Here is an 18,699-nt window from a genome sequence, read left to right as displayed (position 1 = left end):
GAATTTTAATCAACGTTCCCAATAAAGTTCTGTACTGTAGCAGTCAATGCAACAAAAAAATACAAAGGAACAGTTTCTGGTGTACAATACTAGAAACTTTTATTTATTAGAACAAACTTTGAGAAAAGTTGCAAGCGTCCTATGCAATTACTAGCAAAAACAAATGAAAATGGTCACGTGGCAACGGTATCCAAGCCTGACCAATCTGCAGAGGTTGATCGAAAACAAAGGTGCCCCAATTTTTTATTTATTTGTTTTTTTCCAAAACTAAAACTTTATCCCAAAGAATGAAGTTGTTTCATACCTTAATGCTTTAAAAAATATATATTTTAGCTGAACAACAAAAGTTATGATTGATTTCACGCTTGAGTGAACAATCAGTTACTTCTCTAGTATTAGTGCTCTATGATGTGACCAAAGTATATATAAAACACAAGTAGTCCAACCCATTAATTGTTACGCGAAAGAGCCGCATGGACGCCATTTTGTGTCCAAATTAATACAGCAGATATAGGGAAAAACACATAAAATGTCTGATTTTTACAAACTGGTGGGCTTTAACGCCAATTTGATAGGCAAAATCAAATAAAACTTTTGGGTTCTAACATTTGAGTGTCATAATGCTCGCTGAACGCAAATATTTAAAGTTTACATGAAAATTTGGCGGCCAAAATTACATGAAAAACATCAATTTAGCTTTCGATATTGCGTTGAAATGTTAGAACCCCAAATTTTTATTCAATTTGGCGAATTAAATTTGCGTCTAAACTATCCAGTTTGTAAAAATCAGACAATTTATGTGTTATTTTTCTTTCCGCGCTGTGTCATTTTGGACACAAAATGGCTCCATAGGCTTTATTGCGTAACAATAGATTGGACAACTTGTGTTTTATATAGACTTTGGATGTGACCAGAGACTACTAGGCAGAGAATGAACACTGCCCGTTTAGCGACGACTTAGATGGGGCGATATCTTTGTAGATAAGAAACGGATCGAACAAAAATTTTGTATATAAGTTTGACATAATTATTCGGATTTTCGGGTATTTTAATCTGATAGCCTACAAATTAAATTTCGTTTGTGTTTTAAAAATAAAAATGTTCTCCGTTTGTGTTTTAAAAATAAAAGTAGGTCGGTTCCGCTTTAACGCGACCAGTAAGATTTCAGCGTTTACAATGGAAAAGGATAGGAAAAAGTGGTGTTGTCGTCTGTTTTTTCGTGTTTACGTGAAGCGTAAGCCTTTAAATCGGATTTTAATGGTTATTAAATAAACTAGAATACTTTTTGAAAGATATAAAGGTAAAACACCCATCCAGTCCATGGAGATACAGGCCCAAGGTAGTGGTAGAAAGCGAGATTTCTGATATGACCACATGTGTTTTGTCAAAATTGGTTATAGGTTAGTTTTAAGTTGTACTGTAGGTTTGTGTTGATAGTCGACTCTTATACTAAGAATGTATTGACTGAAGTTCACTAGTCCAAAACGATTTATTTGTCTTAATATTGTTAAAACTGAACTTAAAAGGGCTGTGGTAAAACTTTTCTTTTGAAACTAATGTTGTGGTAACTTTTTTTCTAGAATAGAGTAACTTTAGAATGGTAATAAGTTGTTGATAGGCTCTGGCTTAAGAAGATGGAGTTGCGTCAGCCCAGCAACATGCTTAAACTCATCAAATGTAAAACCAAGACGCAATAAGTTTATTTTTAACTATTAAATCTACAGTTTTTGTTTTGTGCTAAAGTCTTTTAAAAATGTCAATAAAATATAAAGTAAACATCTACCAATGTATTCAAAACAATATGGTATACATCATTTAATTTATTTTGTACATGACACAAGCAGGAACAACATATACTATTAACCAAATTTGTCTGATACTGGAAAGTGTATCTTTTTAATTTGTTAGGTCCCTCAAGTACTAAGCATTTCCCTATTTTTACTCAACGTTAATGTTCTGTAACATACTAGATTTGTATGCACCTTCAGAGTTCAGAGATAGACAATTCCAAAGTGTATCTATTATACTTTTTTTATTTTGCTGCAAAACAATACATTTGTTTCCCAAGTGGTATTTGTGTGAAGGCCTAACAGAGGAAGATTTTAGCTGAAGGAGAAAATAAAATTACATGCAGATGCAGTGCATGCTTTGCCAATTTTACCATATGAACACATAAAAATGACTTTGACTTATGCAAATGAAATGAAAATGTCACAACTCAAAGATAAACAATAGGTGAAATATATGACTAAACAATGTACAAAAATTCAAAAAGGTTTACTTTAATGATGGAACAAACAAAAAACACATAAAAAAGTAGGCCGTTATATTGAAAACAATCCAGTAAATGCAACACCATAAAACTTGTCAAATGCCTTAAAAATTATATATTAAAACTAATGGTAATGTCTATTAAAATAATGCATGATACTATTTCCAGTTTCATCCTGATAATCATCAAACTAATATATCTGGGATCAACACCTATGAGGTTGGATAATAGGCTGCAAAAACAACATCTAAAATGATGAATTGATTAAAAAACAACACAACTACCAGAACAAAAAGCGAAATGATACAATTCATTGCATTTTAAATGTGTAAAGCCTGGCATGGTCAGTATTTGATGATGACTGATTTTTAAATTTAGTGCCCTGATAATTATCCACATAATATATCTGGAATCAACACCTATGAGGTTGGTTAGTTTGTGCTGCTTGAATTGACATTTAAAAAAATACAAGTACCAGAACAAAAAGCAAGATGACAAAAGTCATTGCATTTTAAATGTGTTAGGCCTAGCATGGTCTTTATTTATATATGACAGATTTCAAAAATTAGTTACATTCTTTTGAGAACATTTGTAACTGTCAGCAATTCGTATTACATCTCTCTTCGCAAATATGATCTACATATGTTGGCAATGGTTCATTCTTCGTCATACATGCACATCCGAAAACTTGGTAGCAAATTTCGTACATTCAATCGCCACCTATGCCATTTTATTTCCGCCTGCGGTAAGTTTTTTTCTTCAATATGTTTTCAGAAGCAGTCTAGTTGTTGTACCAATCAATAAAATCAAATTCAAAAGCCTACGCTTCACGTAAACACGAAAAAACAGACGACAACACCACTTTTTCCTATTCTTTTCCATTGTAAACGCCGCAATCTTACTGGGCGCGTTCAAGCGGAACCAATCGTAATAAAAAAACGCAGTGTGCAGTTTCACTAGATGCGCAACTCGGCGAAATCGCTCAGACAGGTCACGCTTGAATGAACCAGTACACATGGGCTTCTTTACAATGGCGGGCAATGGGTGAAGATATTGGCAAGAAATCGCAATTTCTTGCTTTAAACGTCAAATAACTTTGGAATTGAAGTGATAATAAACTTGCAGGTTACGTAAGTGTCATGTATCTCGTGTATTTTATTCGTTTTTAAAAGTTTATTATGTTTTTAAAAGGATCACTAACCGTTTTTGTTTGATTAATTTTTTAATGTTAAATATACCGTGGGCAAGACTAAATTCTCGTATTTGTGATTTAGTTGTATTTCTGTGTAATAGCTAGGTTATCCACACCGTGCCAGCCCATGGCAAAAAACCTTTGTTTAAAATTTGCAAACCTGAATTTCAAAGCAACTCTGATATGAAGAAACATTACGGCAATTTACAAAAATGTGTGCTCTCATTGCGTGACCCAACTTAGGGAGACATAATACATGCTTCATAAAGAAACGTAATATTAATTTCCTTTTAACCCACTTCTGTTGTCATATGTGAAGATCACTTTGAAAGAAGCGATCTGCTGATTATTGGTTGCTGAAAAAAGTTAAAAATTGGTGCTTTGCCATCCAAAACAATTCCTAAACAGCATTACAGGACAAAATTAGTAACATTGCCCATGAACATATAAATGTTTATTACAGCTAAAATCATTTGTTGTGGCCAAGACAAGCAGAAAAGCACCATTTGACAGAAAGGTTCTTTCATAAGTTAAACACCACAGCGTTAAAAGTGTTGAGAAAGCTTTTAAACAATTAGGTCCTCAGCTGAAAGTACACACTTCTTAAGTTAACAATTCATTTTAAACAACAAGTTGTACAGCATTTAGAAAAGTGGTCATTTTATAGAAAAGGCAAATACCTTTTGGTAGAACAATATAAAAATAAAATTGTTAAAGCATACATAAGGTACAGTTATGTTTATTATGAATTAATCTGGGTTTCTGTATGTTAAAATTTTTGTGTTGAATGGGCTCCATTTTATGGATGGTGAGTTAAACCACTATCCTTGGGTATTACTCCATTGAGGAAATCAACTTTAAATGCATTTTTAAGTATAACACCTGCTTTTAAAACAAGATAGTTTTTACCATTAGGTTTTTATTGTTTTTTGCATCATTACAGGGGAGTTGGATAACTTTAAACTTTGTATGGGAGTAAGCAGGAAAAACAAGAATATTAATAAACATGTCATACAAGCATGGAACGCCCTGACAGGCACAATCATAATTCGCTCACCTCACTGCAATGTAGCCAGTAGATATGGCAACACATTTAAAACTAGATCACCTAATCTTCAAACACAGTAACAGAAAAAGGGCCGGTAATGTGTAAAATGTGTGCAAAGTATGGCTAAAAATGGAACGCAACAGAGTGCAGCAAATGAAATCCAGTGCAACTAGTAGTGATGGGACGGGTACCCGGTACTCGGTATCGATGGTATCGAACGATTTCAGTGGTATCGATACTCGTACTCGGTATCGAAATATTTTGCCTCAGTTTTCGATACCAACGTGCGAGTACCAAAGGCCGAGTTACACCATAAGAATACGGGCAACTTTATGCCAATATTTGCTTCGGACAGCACAAAATTGGAAAAAAGTTCCGCCAGTTTACGTATATCTTTTTCGCTGTCACGTGGAGATTACATTTTTCGGAATGTGTGTGTGCACGCCTGTACCCCGACCATGGCAGATAAATTAACCAGTGATATACAACTAAGTACCACACTACACCTAAGTACTCGGTAATCGTACTCGGTATCGAAGGTATATACATGTGGTACTCGTACTCGGTATCGGTACTCGCTTCAAAACCTGGTATCGTCCCATCACTAGCAACTAGTGAAGAAGAATTGGTAACAGTGGATGACCGAATTCATTAGGATATCTTGGTATGCAGATTCAAATGTTTCTCATTTAATTTTGGAACAGTAATGTGTCATTTTCCATCTGCAGGATTTGGTTGAAAGTCAAAAACACTCACTAATGAGTGGCAAGCCTCATTTTTTAAAAATGCAATGTAAAAATGCTTCAAAGACCATTAATGGGAGACGGTACCACCCTGATGTGGTCATTGGGTAGTTGAGTTGTTTGCTAGAGCTTCAGCAGCATATAATCATCTCAGAACCAGTGGTGTTCTTATATTGCCATCATCACGTACTTTACAGTAGTACAGGCATAAGTTGCAATTGTACACATAATTTTTTTGAACTGACATATCATCACACAATCCTAAAAAACACTGTATGGTAGATTGTTGAAAATATTGGCTCTGGTGCATGCGGTATCAACCAATTGGCAGTTAATGCTCTGTGGATGAAAAGTTAGTTGACAGCAGCAATTTATGCACTTTTTCATGTTTTTTTAAATTTATTATTTTCATGTAGTCAAGAAAAGTGGTATTCTAGGAAGGCCACTTAGTTGGATGTATTGACTACGGGGCCAGAAATGCAGACAGCATAATGGCAATCCATATATGTAGCAAGGTGGTACACATAATGCAAATTGTCCAATTCAACGAATTCAAAGTCCAAACTTGCTACATAAATAAGGTTAATTGCCATTTTTATGATATTATCAAGAAAATTCCAAAAACTAAAACATTTTTATTAAACTAAACGTCGCAGCTCAAAAAACTATCGACAAGACGACAAAATATGTGTATGTTCTTACCAATGCACACGAAATGTGTACTTGTTCATTCAAGCGTGCAACGTCTGAAGGAAGGCAAAACCAATATATTCGCGTTCATGGCAATTAAATTAGATTTGTTAAAATAAAAATGTTTAAAAAATACATCAACATAACATAACTACACATTAAAAGTTACATCTTGTTCTATGTAGTAATTCACCCGAGAGATTTTTTTAAAAATTTAGTCGGCAGACGAGTTGCGCATCTAGTAAATTAAGTTATCTATGATGTGACCGATGTGACTACTTGATTGGCATGCTTCACTGGTTTCCAAACAAATACTTTGCCTTGCTGGTAAAATTGCAGGGAAAATAAACTGTTTTAAAGTTTTTGTTTTTTATCGACCCAATAAACTAAATGGTAAATGAACGCCTTCTGCAAAATCCCCCAGAAGAACGTATTTTGGTGAGTTTTTTTTTCAATAATGTTAATATTTGCCTAATGTTGTGCCAAAAGCACTTAGGGACTGAGTTTTTAAGGTTGCATGTTTGTCCTGTGGTTAATAAATTTAATACAGTTTTATGCTGTAACAAACTCTTTTATAACCTTTTTGTATTGCATTTTGCTATCATTTTAACCTTATCCATTAAAAACCATTTAAAAAGTATTCTTTGCAGAAAATGTCACTGCTACAGCAGAAATTAATTGGGGAATATGAAAAACAAATGAATGAGGTAAACTTTTTATGTTTGTGTGTCAATATTTTTTGATAAATTTGTGTCATGTGCGCGTGTGTTTAAATAAGTTGCCTCGTCAATATTTTGAAATTGATTTCATGATTGACCTTGTTACACAAATTTGTAGTTGTCATTTTGTATGAAGTGATTTGTTTGTAAACCTTATACAGTCAAAACACTTAATCGGCATTCGATGTTGCCAAGCGATTTGCCCTGAAACTCCTGATTGACTGGTTTTCCCATTTATGCAAACTGCACAAACATGATAAGTTGTCAACAGAGTTGCTAATTTACATTCCTCCAGTGGAAGTTAGGTTTTTATGTAACTCATTTCAAGGCAACGGAGATGTGTTATAACATTTCTTTAAAATAATTTCTTAATAGAGAGATTTCCACCACACAGTCACTCCAAAACATGCCTCATTTTGGTCACACAGTAGTGACACTGTCTTGGAAGTAATAAAAGTGTCTTTTATTACTTAGCAGTAAAAAAACATTGGACTGAGCAACTTTCACATAGAACTCAATAATCCATTTGATCAAAAAATCATTTTATTTTGTCCAGTTTATATGGATTTGTTTTTTTAACAAATAATGGGCAAGAGTTTGGGATTCACAAAACAGTCCCAATTGAACGGTTTTACCTATATTTCTAACTATCTTATTTAACTAAGAATTCTTGTTTCTGATTTAATTCCAGACCAGATATTAAATACTATTTGATTGCAGAAATGTTCAGTGAGGCATAAATTAAAGATAGAGGAATTTGAAGAAATCCATGAGAATTTTCAAGCAATTGCGGTCACTGAGTTCATGGCTGACCCAGATAGTGATATGTTTACTACAATAACTTTCAAACAAGCTCTTCAACTGAAGTATCTGGAACTGAAGCAAATAAATGATGAAAAACCAACTGTTGAATCTATTGCTGGAGGGGCAATTGCTGGATCAGTTACTGGGGTAGGGGTAGCCGCAGGGGGGGCAGTTGGTACTGTAGCGGTATCAGGGGCCCTTGCTTTATCAACTGTAGTGGCTACAGGTGGTCTTGTTTTAGTAGGAGTCACAGCTGTAGGTGTAGGGGTAGGAATTGGGTTTGGCGTTCAAAAACTTGTGTCTATGATACAAAACAAGAAAAAAAAATCTAGTCCAGATGAAAAACAGAATAACACAAAAAGTAAAAAATCAATTGAAAGTAAACTGATTCAGAATTTCGATCGAAGTAATCTTGAATAAAACATTCTCATATGAAAGTTAACCTTGATTGAGCAAATATTTTTTGCCCAGAATTTTTATCTTGACATAAACCTAACTTTCAGAACAATTTAACATTAGTAGTTTAGACAAAGAAATCTGTTTTAATTTGACCTCATCTGGTTAAACTGAAGGAGTAATGCATTGCAGGAAATGTCACTGCTGTAACAGAACAACTTGGAAATAAAACTATATTTCTGTGTTCCCTCCCTGATACATATTTTGATTTTACTCTGTTTTGTTTTTTTTACTTTTGTCGCATGCACTTTTGCCATGAACTGTTTGAAGGTTTAACTGCAATATTTCTCATGCATATTGTTGTGCCACTTGTTTTGCATACAATTAACCTATTTTTTAACCAAAATGTGGGAAATAAGCTGCACAGGCAGAAAAAAATAAAAATGTAGGAAAGCGACATAATAATTGGGCTAGATATATTTCTGCTTTTCCGTATTTTATTCTATTGTTAGACGAAATTGTATTTCTTGTGTTTTTCACAAATATCACTTTTTGTCTGGTTCTTTGATGGATTGACTTATAATTATTTTTTCAGTTAGTAATGAAGACACAATAAAAAATATTACATTTGTATAAAAAATTTTGATTGTGTAGTTTAAAAGTGAAAGTCATTGACTCATTGTAATTAACTAAGTTTTATACTGCTGAATCATAAAACTTTTATTCATGGTTTTATTCTCATAAACATCTTTACCTTTAGTAAGTTTATTTTCTTTATGACTATAGCAGCGTGATCTTTCTGTTATATTGTACTACAAAACAACACATTACAATCATACATCTATGTACAAAATTCTTCTTTAGTTTTCACAAAGCGGTGTCCTCTGCTTCCTGAAATAGAAAATACGTGTACATGTATCATGCTAGTTTAGGGTTGCCATATTTTGTGATACACAATCCCTGACAAAATTTATCTCAGTTGCGTTAACCCAGTGGTTCTCAAACTTTTTCGTTATTTTCTCTAAACCAGTGGTTGTTAACCTGGGGTTCGCGGACCCCCAAGGGGTCCGTGAGATGGTTTCAGGGGGTCCACGGAGGGAAATATGTTAAGTATCATTAACCAACAGAAGAATATTTTTAAGTTTCTCAACCGTTTTTACAATCCTGCATACGAGTGCACGCTGTTCATCGCACCTTAATTGGGCAAAGAACATATGCTTTTTGTAATTGTTTTCGCTATTGTGACATCATAATAACACACATGGACAATAGACTTTATAGGACAAGTGATTTGTGAAGTTATATATACCAGAAATATTATCAATTCGATCCGTTGGCCACTAAAATACAGAAACGTCATTGATTTTAAAGGACTGTGAAGGCGGATTTAAATGCTTCTAAAGCATGACAGGGTATAATGCAAGAAACGTGAAACATAAAAAGACTTATGGTAAATTGCGTTGGGGGTCCGCAGACTTACAAAATTCATAAAAGGGGTCCGTGACTACAAAAAGGTTAAGAACCACTGCTCTAAACGGTCCCTTTGCCATTATTTCGAGGGCTTGCGGTCCTTAAGCCTGGTGTGTATATCAGAAAAACGAAAGTTAATTTCAGGATTTTAGCTAGTCACGCGAAATTCTGCAAAACAAAGATCCAAATCTGACATTAAAACATTTAACGTTAAACATCACAATTTATACGCGAACAATTGCATTTTTGTTAATTGTCATGCAATAAAGCGTATTGTTTAGCAATGGAGACGGTCGATTCTCATATTCACTTTGATTTAAACTTATTCATTTGCACAAACTGACGCCAAATAAGAATACAGAATTACTTCCACCTTTTAGCGGTCCCCGCAAAATTGCCTCACGGAGCCCTAAAGGACCGCGGACCCCAGTTTGAGAACCGCTGCGTTAACCTTTTTGCGATCCAAATACTTGTATTCCGGAATAAATTTAGAATATTCGGAAGTCACACGGACAGCAACACTAGAAAACGTTCGATACGATACTCTGATCCTTGTCAATTTACTTTCTGCGTAGGCTTCTGTTTAGTTAAGTTTATAAGGCTAAACTCACTACTCTCACATTCCTTGAAACAATAAGCACATATATCAGGTCGCCAACCTTTACCACTCTGAAAAACACATTCAGACCAATATCAAATTTTCACACAAAAAATCCCTGGGAGCCGAGAAGGCCTTTTAAATTTGAAATACAATGCCACTGTAAACACGTTTTTATATCTAACGAAATTCTACTTTTTGTTGTTAGTTGGTTCCTTGCACATTATAGGTGCACAGTTAAAGCAAATGAAATTTCCCACGTCCCCACGTTAGCATCGAACGCTGTGTTTTCTTGAGACGCGGATTTTGATTTGTGCATTTAACGCGTATTGTTAGACGCCCCCAGTTTACGTTCATGGTTTGAACGCGGTTGTAGCTAACTACCAGAAATTTTCTCCGTTGGTGCATTTATTTCTTAGTATATCTATATTTTTTTCTTAAAATCCTGACTTTTAAGTACATTTTAACATTTCTCCCTGACGCAAATTTAAGCCATGAATTCCCTGACATGTCAGGGAAAATCCTGACGTATGGCAACCCTATGCTAGTTGTAATAGCCAAACCTTTTTAAAGTAGGCCTATAGTTTTTTAAATCAAGTTTTAGTCACGTTGTGCAATAGTGTGTTTTTTTTCAAAAAAGCTTGCTAACACATCAACACTGTTCCCTTGTCAAATGACCTACAGGACAAGACCTACACATCATTTTGAAGTGACATTATGATTAAAAAACTTGTATGAGCACATTATTGCAACCTGTTCTATGACAAGCTCGTTCAGTTAATCGTAGAGATAAATGAAATCAAGAGCATCCGTTGTCGTGTTGTTCTGGCTAGTTTTATTTTTTACCCTGTTCACTTTACTTAAATCTTTAAACCTATACGTGACAATATTTGTGATGTGATATGTTAACACTTACTGGTCCAAACAACATTTCTGCCGCTACTTTTCCGTCATAAGGCGGCGCAGTCCCACCTAAGTCAGACGGAAGGAAATCGTGCGGAAACTCGTTGAAGAAAGTGTCGAGTTCGTCTCCATGCACAAATATCTGAATCACAAAATCTGTTATTTTAAGTAAACAAATTGGCCTTTTGGACTCTACTTGCAAAATTATAGAGTCATACAGAAATAGGCCTACTATTTTTAAAAGGTTTTATTCGTTTATTGCTGTTTCGAAATTACTTAACATTTTGGCATCGGAGTACCGGAAATATTTGCTTACACGTTCAAAGATTTTAGTTTTCAGGAACGGTTTGATGAGGTTGAAAGCTTTAGAGAAGAACCACGGCTGTCTAATGCAATGGATCCCTTTGAATCTACACGGAAAGGACCCCTGAAAAGTTCGAGGGAAAATTGGTAAAAAAAATATAACCATAAGATTACAGCATAAAAAAATTACCTGCAACATGTCGATCATCTGCTTATATTCGTTAACTCCAACAGCAGCAACTTGTGATAGAGTATAGCCACTGAAATCTTCCACCAAACAAATCCCATTGATCTGCGTCTCCTCGCTTTCAAGCAGCTTTTCCAGAACGAACACAAGGGATTTCACCGCCTAAAAATCGAAAGAACAATTTGTAAACAATATTAATTATTATCACAACATTGGTTGCTGTTTGTTTGCATTGCTACGTTTGAAATTCTTAAGTTGGAAACGCAATGATCAAGTTGCCTGTACACAGTCGTTGATTTCTGTTCGGTACGCAAATATAGGCTACCATTAATACATTAGGAGTTTTTGAGATAGTTTCCGTATTTTGATGCTTATAACTTCTGTCAGTTTACATGCAGAAATACAGAAGTAGACTATATATGTTTCTGAAGCATGAAATCTGTTTAACGAACAAACTCGATCTAATAACGAGCTTATACGTTAGCGTGGGAGATTAATCCTAAATCTATTCCAAGTATTTTGCGCTGTTTTTAGTAGGCTACGTTTTTTTTAAAAAAAAGTCTAACAATTTAATTTCCCACCTGCGTGAATGGATATTCGTCAGGATCCCAGTTGTCGAAACGGAAAAACATAATCGCCCTTCCCTGCAATATAAACAAACGTCTTTTCTACAACAAAATAATAAGTTATTCTACCATACTTACATGCGCGTCACGTGACGGAAGAACTCCTGGCTGACCTTTCACTACCCAGCGACGGACTTCATTCGCCGTGACATCACTGAACACTTCTGGGTAGTTAAGACGATAACCTACGTAACCTACAGGAGAAAATTGTGGTCAAATTAAAATTGTGTAAATATATTGTAGTTACGGTTTGTTCATGATTTATTTTTCGCGTATCAAAGAAGTTCAGTAACTTTGACCACTTTTATTGGTATAACAAACGGCTTACATATAGAAATGCTCAAAAAGCTTACGGTCATTTTTTAATAATAACGTGCGAAGTTTGATTGATTTGAGTAATCTGTATTGCAATTCCATTTAAAATACAGTCGCATTAGTCTCTGTCCCATGTTTTGGTAGTCTTGAATTTTTACCTCTCATAAGCTCGTACGCTCGACTTGAATCAAATTTTCTGGCCCTAAGAAAGCGAACTATTGTCGAATCTGCTTGAGATGAAAATTCTTTTTTAACGGCTTTTGAAATCATTTGCTCATCTTCCTCTGATTTTTCCGCTCTAGAAAAAAATATAAATTTTCCTCTACATTTTCTGAGTTAAGTGATAATTAACTAATAAAATAGGTAGCCTACTCCTTAAAACCTGATCAAAGCAGCAGTCTAGTATATAAGCCGTAGCCTGATAAACTCCAAGAACCCTTTTTTACAAAGATTTAAGTTAACACAAGTTTCTCAAATTAAGTTGAAAATTTTACTTTGCATTGATGATAGATCGTAGTTTTATAACTTCGTCCGATTTCTTTTCTTCTGTTTCGTTCAATTCCTTTTCTGCCTAAATATTTTTGTGTTAGTTTATAAAATCTCCCATAAGTAGTGCGCGATAACGAATATGAGCGTTTATTTTTCGGCATGCACATTTTCTTCTGTCAATGTTCTAGTCACCAAAATTGCTAAAACATGTTTTAAGATAAATCAACTAATATCGAGCCCATATTATTCTGACCTTTTTAACCGTATGTGTGGGCAGAACCCAATCATTCCCCACCACTGGTCCGTGATCTTTCGGGGTAAAAGTTGTCTGTTCCGAGATTGAGAGTTTGCGAAATGATCCAGTCTAGAAATTGGACTAAAACTATTTAATACTTATATTTAATTATAAAACTTTTCTTTAATAGAACATACTGACGAATTTATCTTTAAATTTATCAAGAACTAATACAAACATTAGATTTAGAACAGTATCAAAAAACATGTACTATTTAGAAATATTTTTTTCATTAACAAGCAAAAAATTTTGAAAAAAACTTCGTTTCTTTGTTCTCACCACAGATGCCATTGTGAAGTTGTAATTCTCAAGCTCCTTTCACTGTCAATGACAAGTCGAACTAAATCTGAACATTTTACTCCCTCTATATCCTCTAGCACATGACCTAATTCTTCATTTCATTTTCTCAGATTGGACCAAAGAAATCAATATTTTTTTATCATGCTGCGAAGTGCAGTCAAGCGATGTTAAGCTGCGATTTATATGTGAGCAGGAATTAAGAGTGTGACGTCATAAAAACAGGATGCCGCAGCTTTAATATTAATTATTTTTTACTAAATCTTTGTACGCAGCGTTTCTGCCTAGATCATAACCGTGGCACACAAAAAAGTTTGATTACATTTCAACATTTATAACAATTTTATAAAAGCGTTTTTATTCCTGAAAGGAACAGCAAACTATTCATGAGCACGTTCGGAGTTCGGTTACTTTGTATTAAACAGGTCAAAATATCTACATCGTTGCAATACACTAGCAATCAAGCGGAAATGTTGTGCTGTTAGAAAACCGCGGCTGTTTAAAAACCATCATTAAATATTGATTAAAACCCCTTTATAAGGCTGCCAGTACACATATAAACATAAGTTGAGATACTATGAACACGGGTGAAGACTTTTCACTTCGACAGCCACCTGTAGGTGTTGTTGAGCCAACCAGTGTTGGTTGCTGCTTATTCAGTGTAACGGTCGGCTTCTTTGGACTTGTAACTTCGTTAGCAGATGACGGTGGCGACGTTGTAAATTGTGACTGTTTCGTTGGGTTAGTAGTAGACGAGGTGTTTTTTTCCCCAGAACAATCGTTGCAATTGGCGACAGAGTCAGTAAAAGTGCTTTCGGGTGTTGAAGTGTTTGTTGAAGTAATGATGATGACGGTGCGGATGGTTGTTGTGGTTGATTTGGTTGTAACTGGCGGTGATGTTTCTGTTTGCTTAGTGAGGAGCACTTCATCGCTATTGTCCCCGCAGTCATCCACATCGTTACCTACATAGTGTGCGTATATTTTCTGTGTCGCATAATATCAAAAGTGACCCAAACTTATTTGTACCGTATAGTTAACATACCAACGTATATATTCTGAATGCATCGCCCATTGTTACAATGAAAAGCATTTGGACAAGAACATTCGTCACTTCCGTCTCCACAATCGTCATCTCCGTTACAAGTTAAATGACGCAACACGCACCTTAACGTTAAAACTGTAATGTTGTTGTATAGTATCAAAGTGAATGCACATACAGTTAATTCGATCTTTATGAATTTCGGTAGAAAGCTAGCTGTTATATTGTCGTTGTTATTGAATCTCATTTTAACTTATTCCAGCAAGCAAGTTAGATGTTCATATTTTTTTAAGCTCAGTTGGCCACGCCAACAAACAATTTTTTCAAGTTGTTTAAACAATCCTGTTTTCCAATTTTAATTTGATAGTTTTGACAAGTGGTGCACAACCTGTGGTCGCGGAGTCGAAATTAGGCCATGAGCATGAGCAACGAAATAGATCAACTTGCGACCGAAAATAAATTGAAAACATTTTCCTAAATTTTGGCTTTAAAAACACTTATGAATGGATTATATAGGCCTGGAAAGCACAATGGCCACATGCGTCATGGCAACTCATACCAAATATACAGGCAACTCTCAGCGCATCAATAAAAATGGGGACGTCACAGCAGCCAACACTGATCGCCAAATCGTTAAGTTTATGGTTTAAGTTATAAATCAATCTGGAGTATATGGTAACAAAACATTGTTTTTACGCTAATGTTGTTATTTCAACTGTAACCATATGCCACACCTTCCATTAGCGCACGTGAAAGTGTCGATGCAATCACATTCATCACTTGAATCTCCACATTGATCGAACCCGTCGCACAATCTGCTACTTAAAACGCGATCGCCATTATTACACGTAAATTTGGGACAATCCGCTTCATCGCTCTCATCCCCACATTGATCGTCTCCATCGCATCGCTGATTTATGTGGATACATCTAAAAATATGTTTAAAACTGAGAATTTTTTAATCTTGCAGCGCCTGGAAAATAATTTTGCTATACAGCATCAGATTCGCAAAATAAATACTAGTCAGTTTAAGCAATATTAAAATGTGTGTCGTTAATTGCAATATGTAAAAAAACGTTTTTGCAACTATTCTGTGTAGATTGTAGATGAAACACTGTACAATCATTTGTTGTAAAAACAAAGGTGGCTATTCGAAATATCTTTTGATACGTCTTCTCTAACATGTACCACAAGTCCACAATAACTACAAACTGCAATGTCCTGTACTTTTCATTGTCGCAAACAAACGTGAACGAACAATTGCATTCATCGCTGTTGTATTTGTCCTGACAATCGCTTATTCCGTCACATATATTTGTTCCACGCACCTATAGAAACACGTGATCACATTATAAATTGCCCGCATTAAGTCGACCAAGTAAAACTGTAAATTTATCATATTTTTGGAAAGAAACAATATATACTTACAACAGTCAACATGGAACCGATACATTCGACAACCGAACAATTTGCATGTTCTTGGTCTTCATCTGTGGCCCCAGGACAATCTTCAAACTCGTCACAAGTAAACCTAAAAGAAAGAAATATTAAAACATGTGATTGAATTCATTTTACGTATTTTAGATTGCTTTTAAAGAAATTGTATATCTTTCCTTTCCAACCTAAAATTTCCCGCTGTTTATGTAGGTTTAAACGTTCCGTAAATAATATTATGTTTCTCACAAAACTTACTTTTTGCTGATAAACCTTCCCTTTCCGCACGGAAAGTATTCACATTCCTTATGTTCGTCGCTTCCATCTGGACAGTCTTTGACTTTGTCGCACTCTTTTAACAATGATATACATGTGCGACCGTCCATGCAGGAAAATTCGCTGAACTCGACGCAAGTTGTGTTGCTCTACGCAGATAAATTTACGTAAGTTTCTAAGATAGTTTCAAACATATGCTCAAGTTTTGGCGTTATGTAGAAATTCCGCGTAAATATAAGTCGTTGTGAATATAAATTTTAATTGATGATGCATCAAGGTTAAACTTACTGAAGCTGTTCCAATCACCCCCTCTCCAGCCGTTATAACTTCACCGGTCAAGGCTGCCGCTCGTCCATCTAATGGCCCCGAAAATCTCCCCATCGAATTGCCAGTGCGCTTATTTGCAGAACATAATCCTGAATACATATGTTGTTGTGTTTATGAAATGACATATTACATGGGCAACTTATACATATGTTAACCTATTCGAGAGTGTTTGAACCGAACAATATCAGACTCTTCAGCAGACAGCATGGTATTCGAAGATTACCGTTTATGTAATTAAATAACTAACGTGAGAACTCACAGCAGCCAGATTTGCCAATTTTCTGGTAGGTGACGCACCCAAACAATTTAAATGCAATTTGTGTCAAAAATGCTGACGATGGGGCAGGAACTTGGCCGAATGGTCTGGCGCGCCTGACCCACATACAGACATAAAAAACCTGATCGGGATTCGTCCCCGGGAGCGTCCTGGAATCAACCCAGTGAAAAAAAACGCTGACGGTTAGGTTTATTAGATTAAGTCTGAGGTTACATAATAATAATAACAATAAAACCAACCTAAAAATTTTTCATGTTAAAAAACAACTGCGTTCTTTACGTCGTCCATCAGTGCATAAGAATGTTATTACTATAGGCATGTAGGCTACCGAATATTTGGTTTGCCGAATTTATTCGACCCAATTTCGAGCCATTTTACAAAGATTTGGTTTCGGCCGAATAATTTGTTGTGATTTGGCTGAAACCGAATCTTTTATAAACACAAATTTAGAGCGTGAAACGTGTCGTTTCTGCTCAATGAGGTACTACAAAATCTTTCAATCTACGCCATAACTATGGTATTTTAAGCATTATCGTTTTTTAGCACCCCAGATTCGGCAAAACTGCCGAATATTCGGTTTCGGTCAAACCTAAAATTAGCCGATTCGGTACATCTCTAGTACTTACCCACTTGACATGTGATTTGTTGTACCTAGCTATCAATATAAGCACAGCGTTCAATTTAGCATAGGTAATTCAGCTACTATGCCGGCTATTAAGCTAAACCCTTATTAATAAAGCAGTTCACAATTCTTACCTTGTAGACCTGTGTTTAAAAAGGCCACCATTATCAACAGCCCGGTTTCACAAAATCGACCAAACATTTTTGCAAGATTTGTTCGCTGTGAGCTAACGATTGAAATCGAGCATCTACGTTCAGGACACTTTTCTTCAAAGCATTTACAAAGTTGTTACCAATAGAATATGTGCTGCAGTGACGTTACTTTGGCAACAGGATACGGAGAAACCTTTAATACAATCGAACATGGAAGTGTGTTGACGTGGGGTTGTCATTCACAAAAAAATCATTGACGTACAAGTAAGTTTTGCTTCTTGGGCACAAAATTGTCGACTTTCCCAGTATTTTTTTTATAGTTTTTATAAAGTAAATGTCTACGACAATTAAAATATAAAAATGTCTACGACAATTAAAAATGTCTATGTTTTCCCCATATTTGGCTTGAGCTAACATTTAAAGTTATGTTTTATAACTGCAGATTTTTGCCCAGCGTTTTTCAAACGGGGACCACTTGGCTCACTAATGGAGGAGTTTTTTATACCTGGGAGGAAACTTGTGGCAGTGGGGAATTGGGGATATAAAGCTGTGGTTAAAAAACGTCGTTTTAAATGTAAGCGGTTCAAATTGTGGTCCGCGGTACCCATCTTGCTAAGGTAAATGGTAAAAAGGGCTAGCCTACTGCTTATAGGCTTTCATTGTCTGAAAAAAAAGTTTAGATTTTCGGACCGCGAGTCCTCAAGATAATCTGTTTTATGTTTCGTGATTTTTTTTCAAAAACAACGGACTGAAGCGGTCAAAACTTTTTTGAGTTTAAAGACCAGGTAGATGATGGGTAGAATTAAATTTAAACGAATGAACAATAAAACCGGTTCAAAAACGGATAATTTGCCCAAACCGGAACAAAACCCGAACCCGAAAATATACATTTTAAAAAAACTGAACCGAACCCGCATCCCTAAAAACAAAACAATTATAAACTGAACCCCAGTGCTGGATTAACCATTAGGCAAAGTATATGCACGTGCCTACAAGCCAGTCAAAAATCCAGGCCACTTTAAAATCAGTGAAAATTTATTCAATGATTTGGCAATCCTGATAATTCTATTTTTTTAGTTGGTTACCCTGATTGTCGGGCCACTTATAAAATGGCTAGAGCTACTAACACTGAGCTTCACCTTTGGCCCGACCTGAGAACTTCTGGTAGGTGGCGCAACAGAGCATAGGCGTTTATGGTGCTGTTACAGCAATTTGGGTTTATGGT

The 18,699-nt window shown here is 35.4% G+C and overlaps 3 protein-coding genes across 3 annotated transcripts; 1 reads left to right on the top strand and 2 right to left on the bottom strand.

Moving 5' to 3' along the window:
• Positions 1–6,199: 6,199 nt before the first annotated feature.
• Positions 6,200–8,432, top strand: LOC145235202 (uncharacterized). Its single transcript, XM_080099572.1, has 3 exons — positions 6,200–6,383; positions 6,596–6,652; positions 7,385–8,432. Exons 1-3 carry the CDS (start codon positions 6,336–6,338, stop codon positions 7,886–7,888), a joined length of 609 nt encoding a protein of 202 aa, XP_079955698.1. The 5' UTR covers positions 6,200–6,335; the 3' UTR covers positions 7,889–8,432.
• Positions 8,433–8,653: 221 nt separating this feature from the next.
• Positions 8,654–13,415, bottom strand: LOC145235186 (retinaldehyde-binding protein 1-like). The gene is made up of 10 exons (XM_080099571.1): positions 13,330–13,415; positions 13,009–13,119; positions 12,761–12,837; positions 12,425–12,564; positions 12,030–12,145; positions 11,907–11,969; positions 11,329–11,487; positions 11,152–11,262; positions 10,849–10,977; positions 8,654–8,755 (listed from the first exon to the last, which is right to left on the bottom strand). The coding sequence occupies exons 1-10, from the start codon at positions 13,339–13,341 to the stop codon at positions 8,732–8,734; spliced, it is 942 nt and encodes a 313-aa protein (XP_079955697.1). The 5' UTR covers positions 13,342–13,415; the 3' UTR covers positions 8,654–8,731.
• A 288-nt stretch (positions 13,416–13,703) lies between these two features.
• On the bottom strand, positions 13,704–17,717 carry LOC145229763 (uncharacterized). Its single transcript, XM_080095092.1, has 8 exons — positions 17,457–17,717; positions 16,385–16,512; positions 16,079–16,245; positions 15,815–15,917; positions 15,614–15,714; positions 15,121–15,315; positions 14,390–14,511; positions 13,704–14,309 (listed from the first exon to the last, which is right to left on the bottom strand). The coding sequence occupies exons 1-8, from the start codon at positions 17,521–17,523 to the stop codon at positions 13,882–13,884; spliced, it is 1,311 nt and encodes a 436-aa protein (XP_079951218.1). The 5' UTR covers positions 17,524–17,717; the 3' UTR covers positions 13,704–13,881.
• Between the last annotated feature and the right edge of the window lie 982 nt (positions 17,718–18,699).

This window comes from Phallusia mammillata, chromosome 1 (assembly GCF_965637545.1).
Source record: "Phallusia mammillata chromosome 1, kaPhaMamm4.hap1.1, whole genome shotgun sequence".
Classification (NCBI taxonomy): Eukaryota; Metazoa; Chordata; class Ascidiacea; order Phlebobranchia; family Ascidiidae; genus Phallusia; species Phallusia mammillata.
The sequence above is the reverse complement of the archived record's forward strand: the minus strand, read 5'-3'. Positions and strand labels throughout refer to the sequence as shown.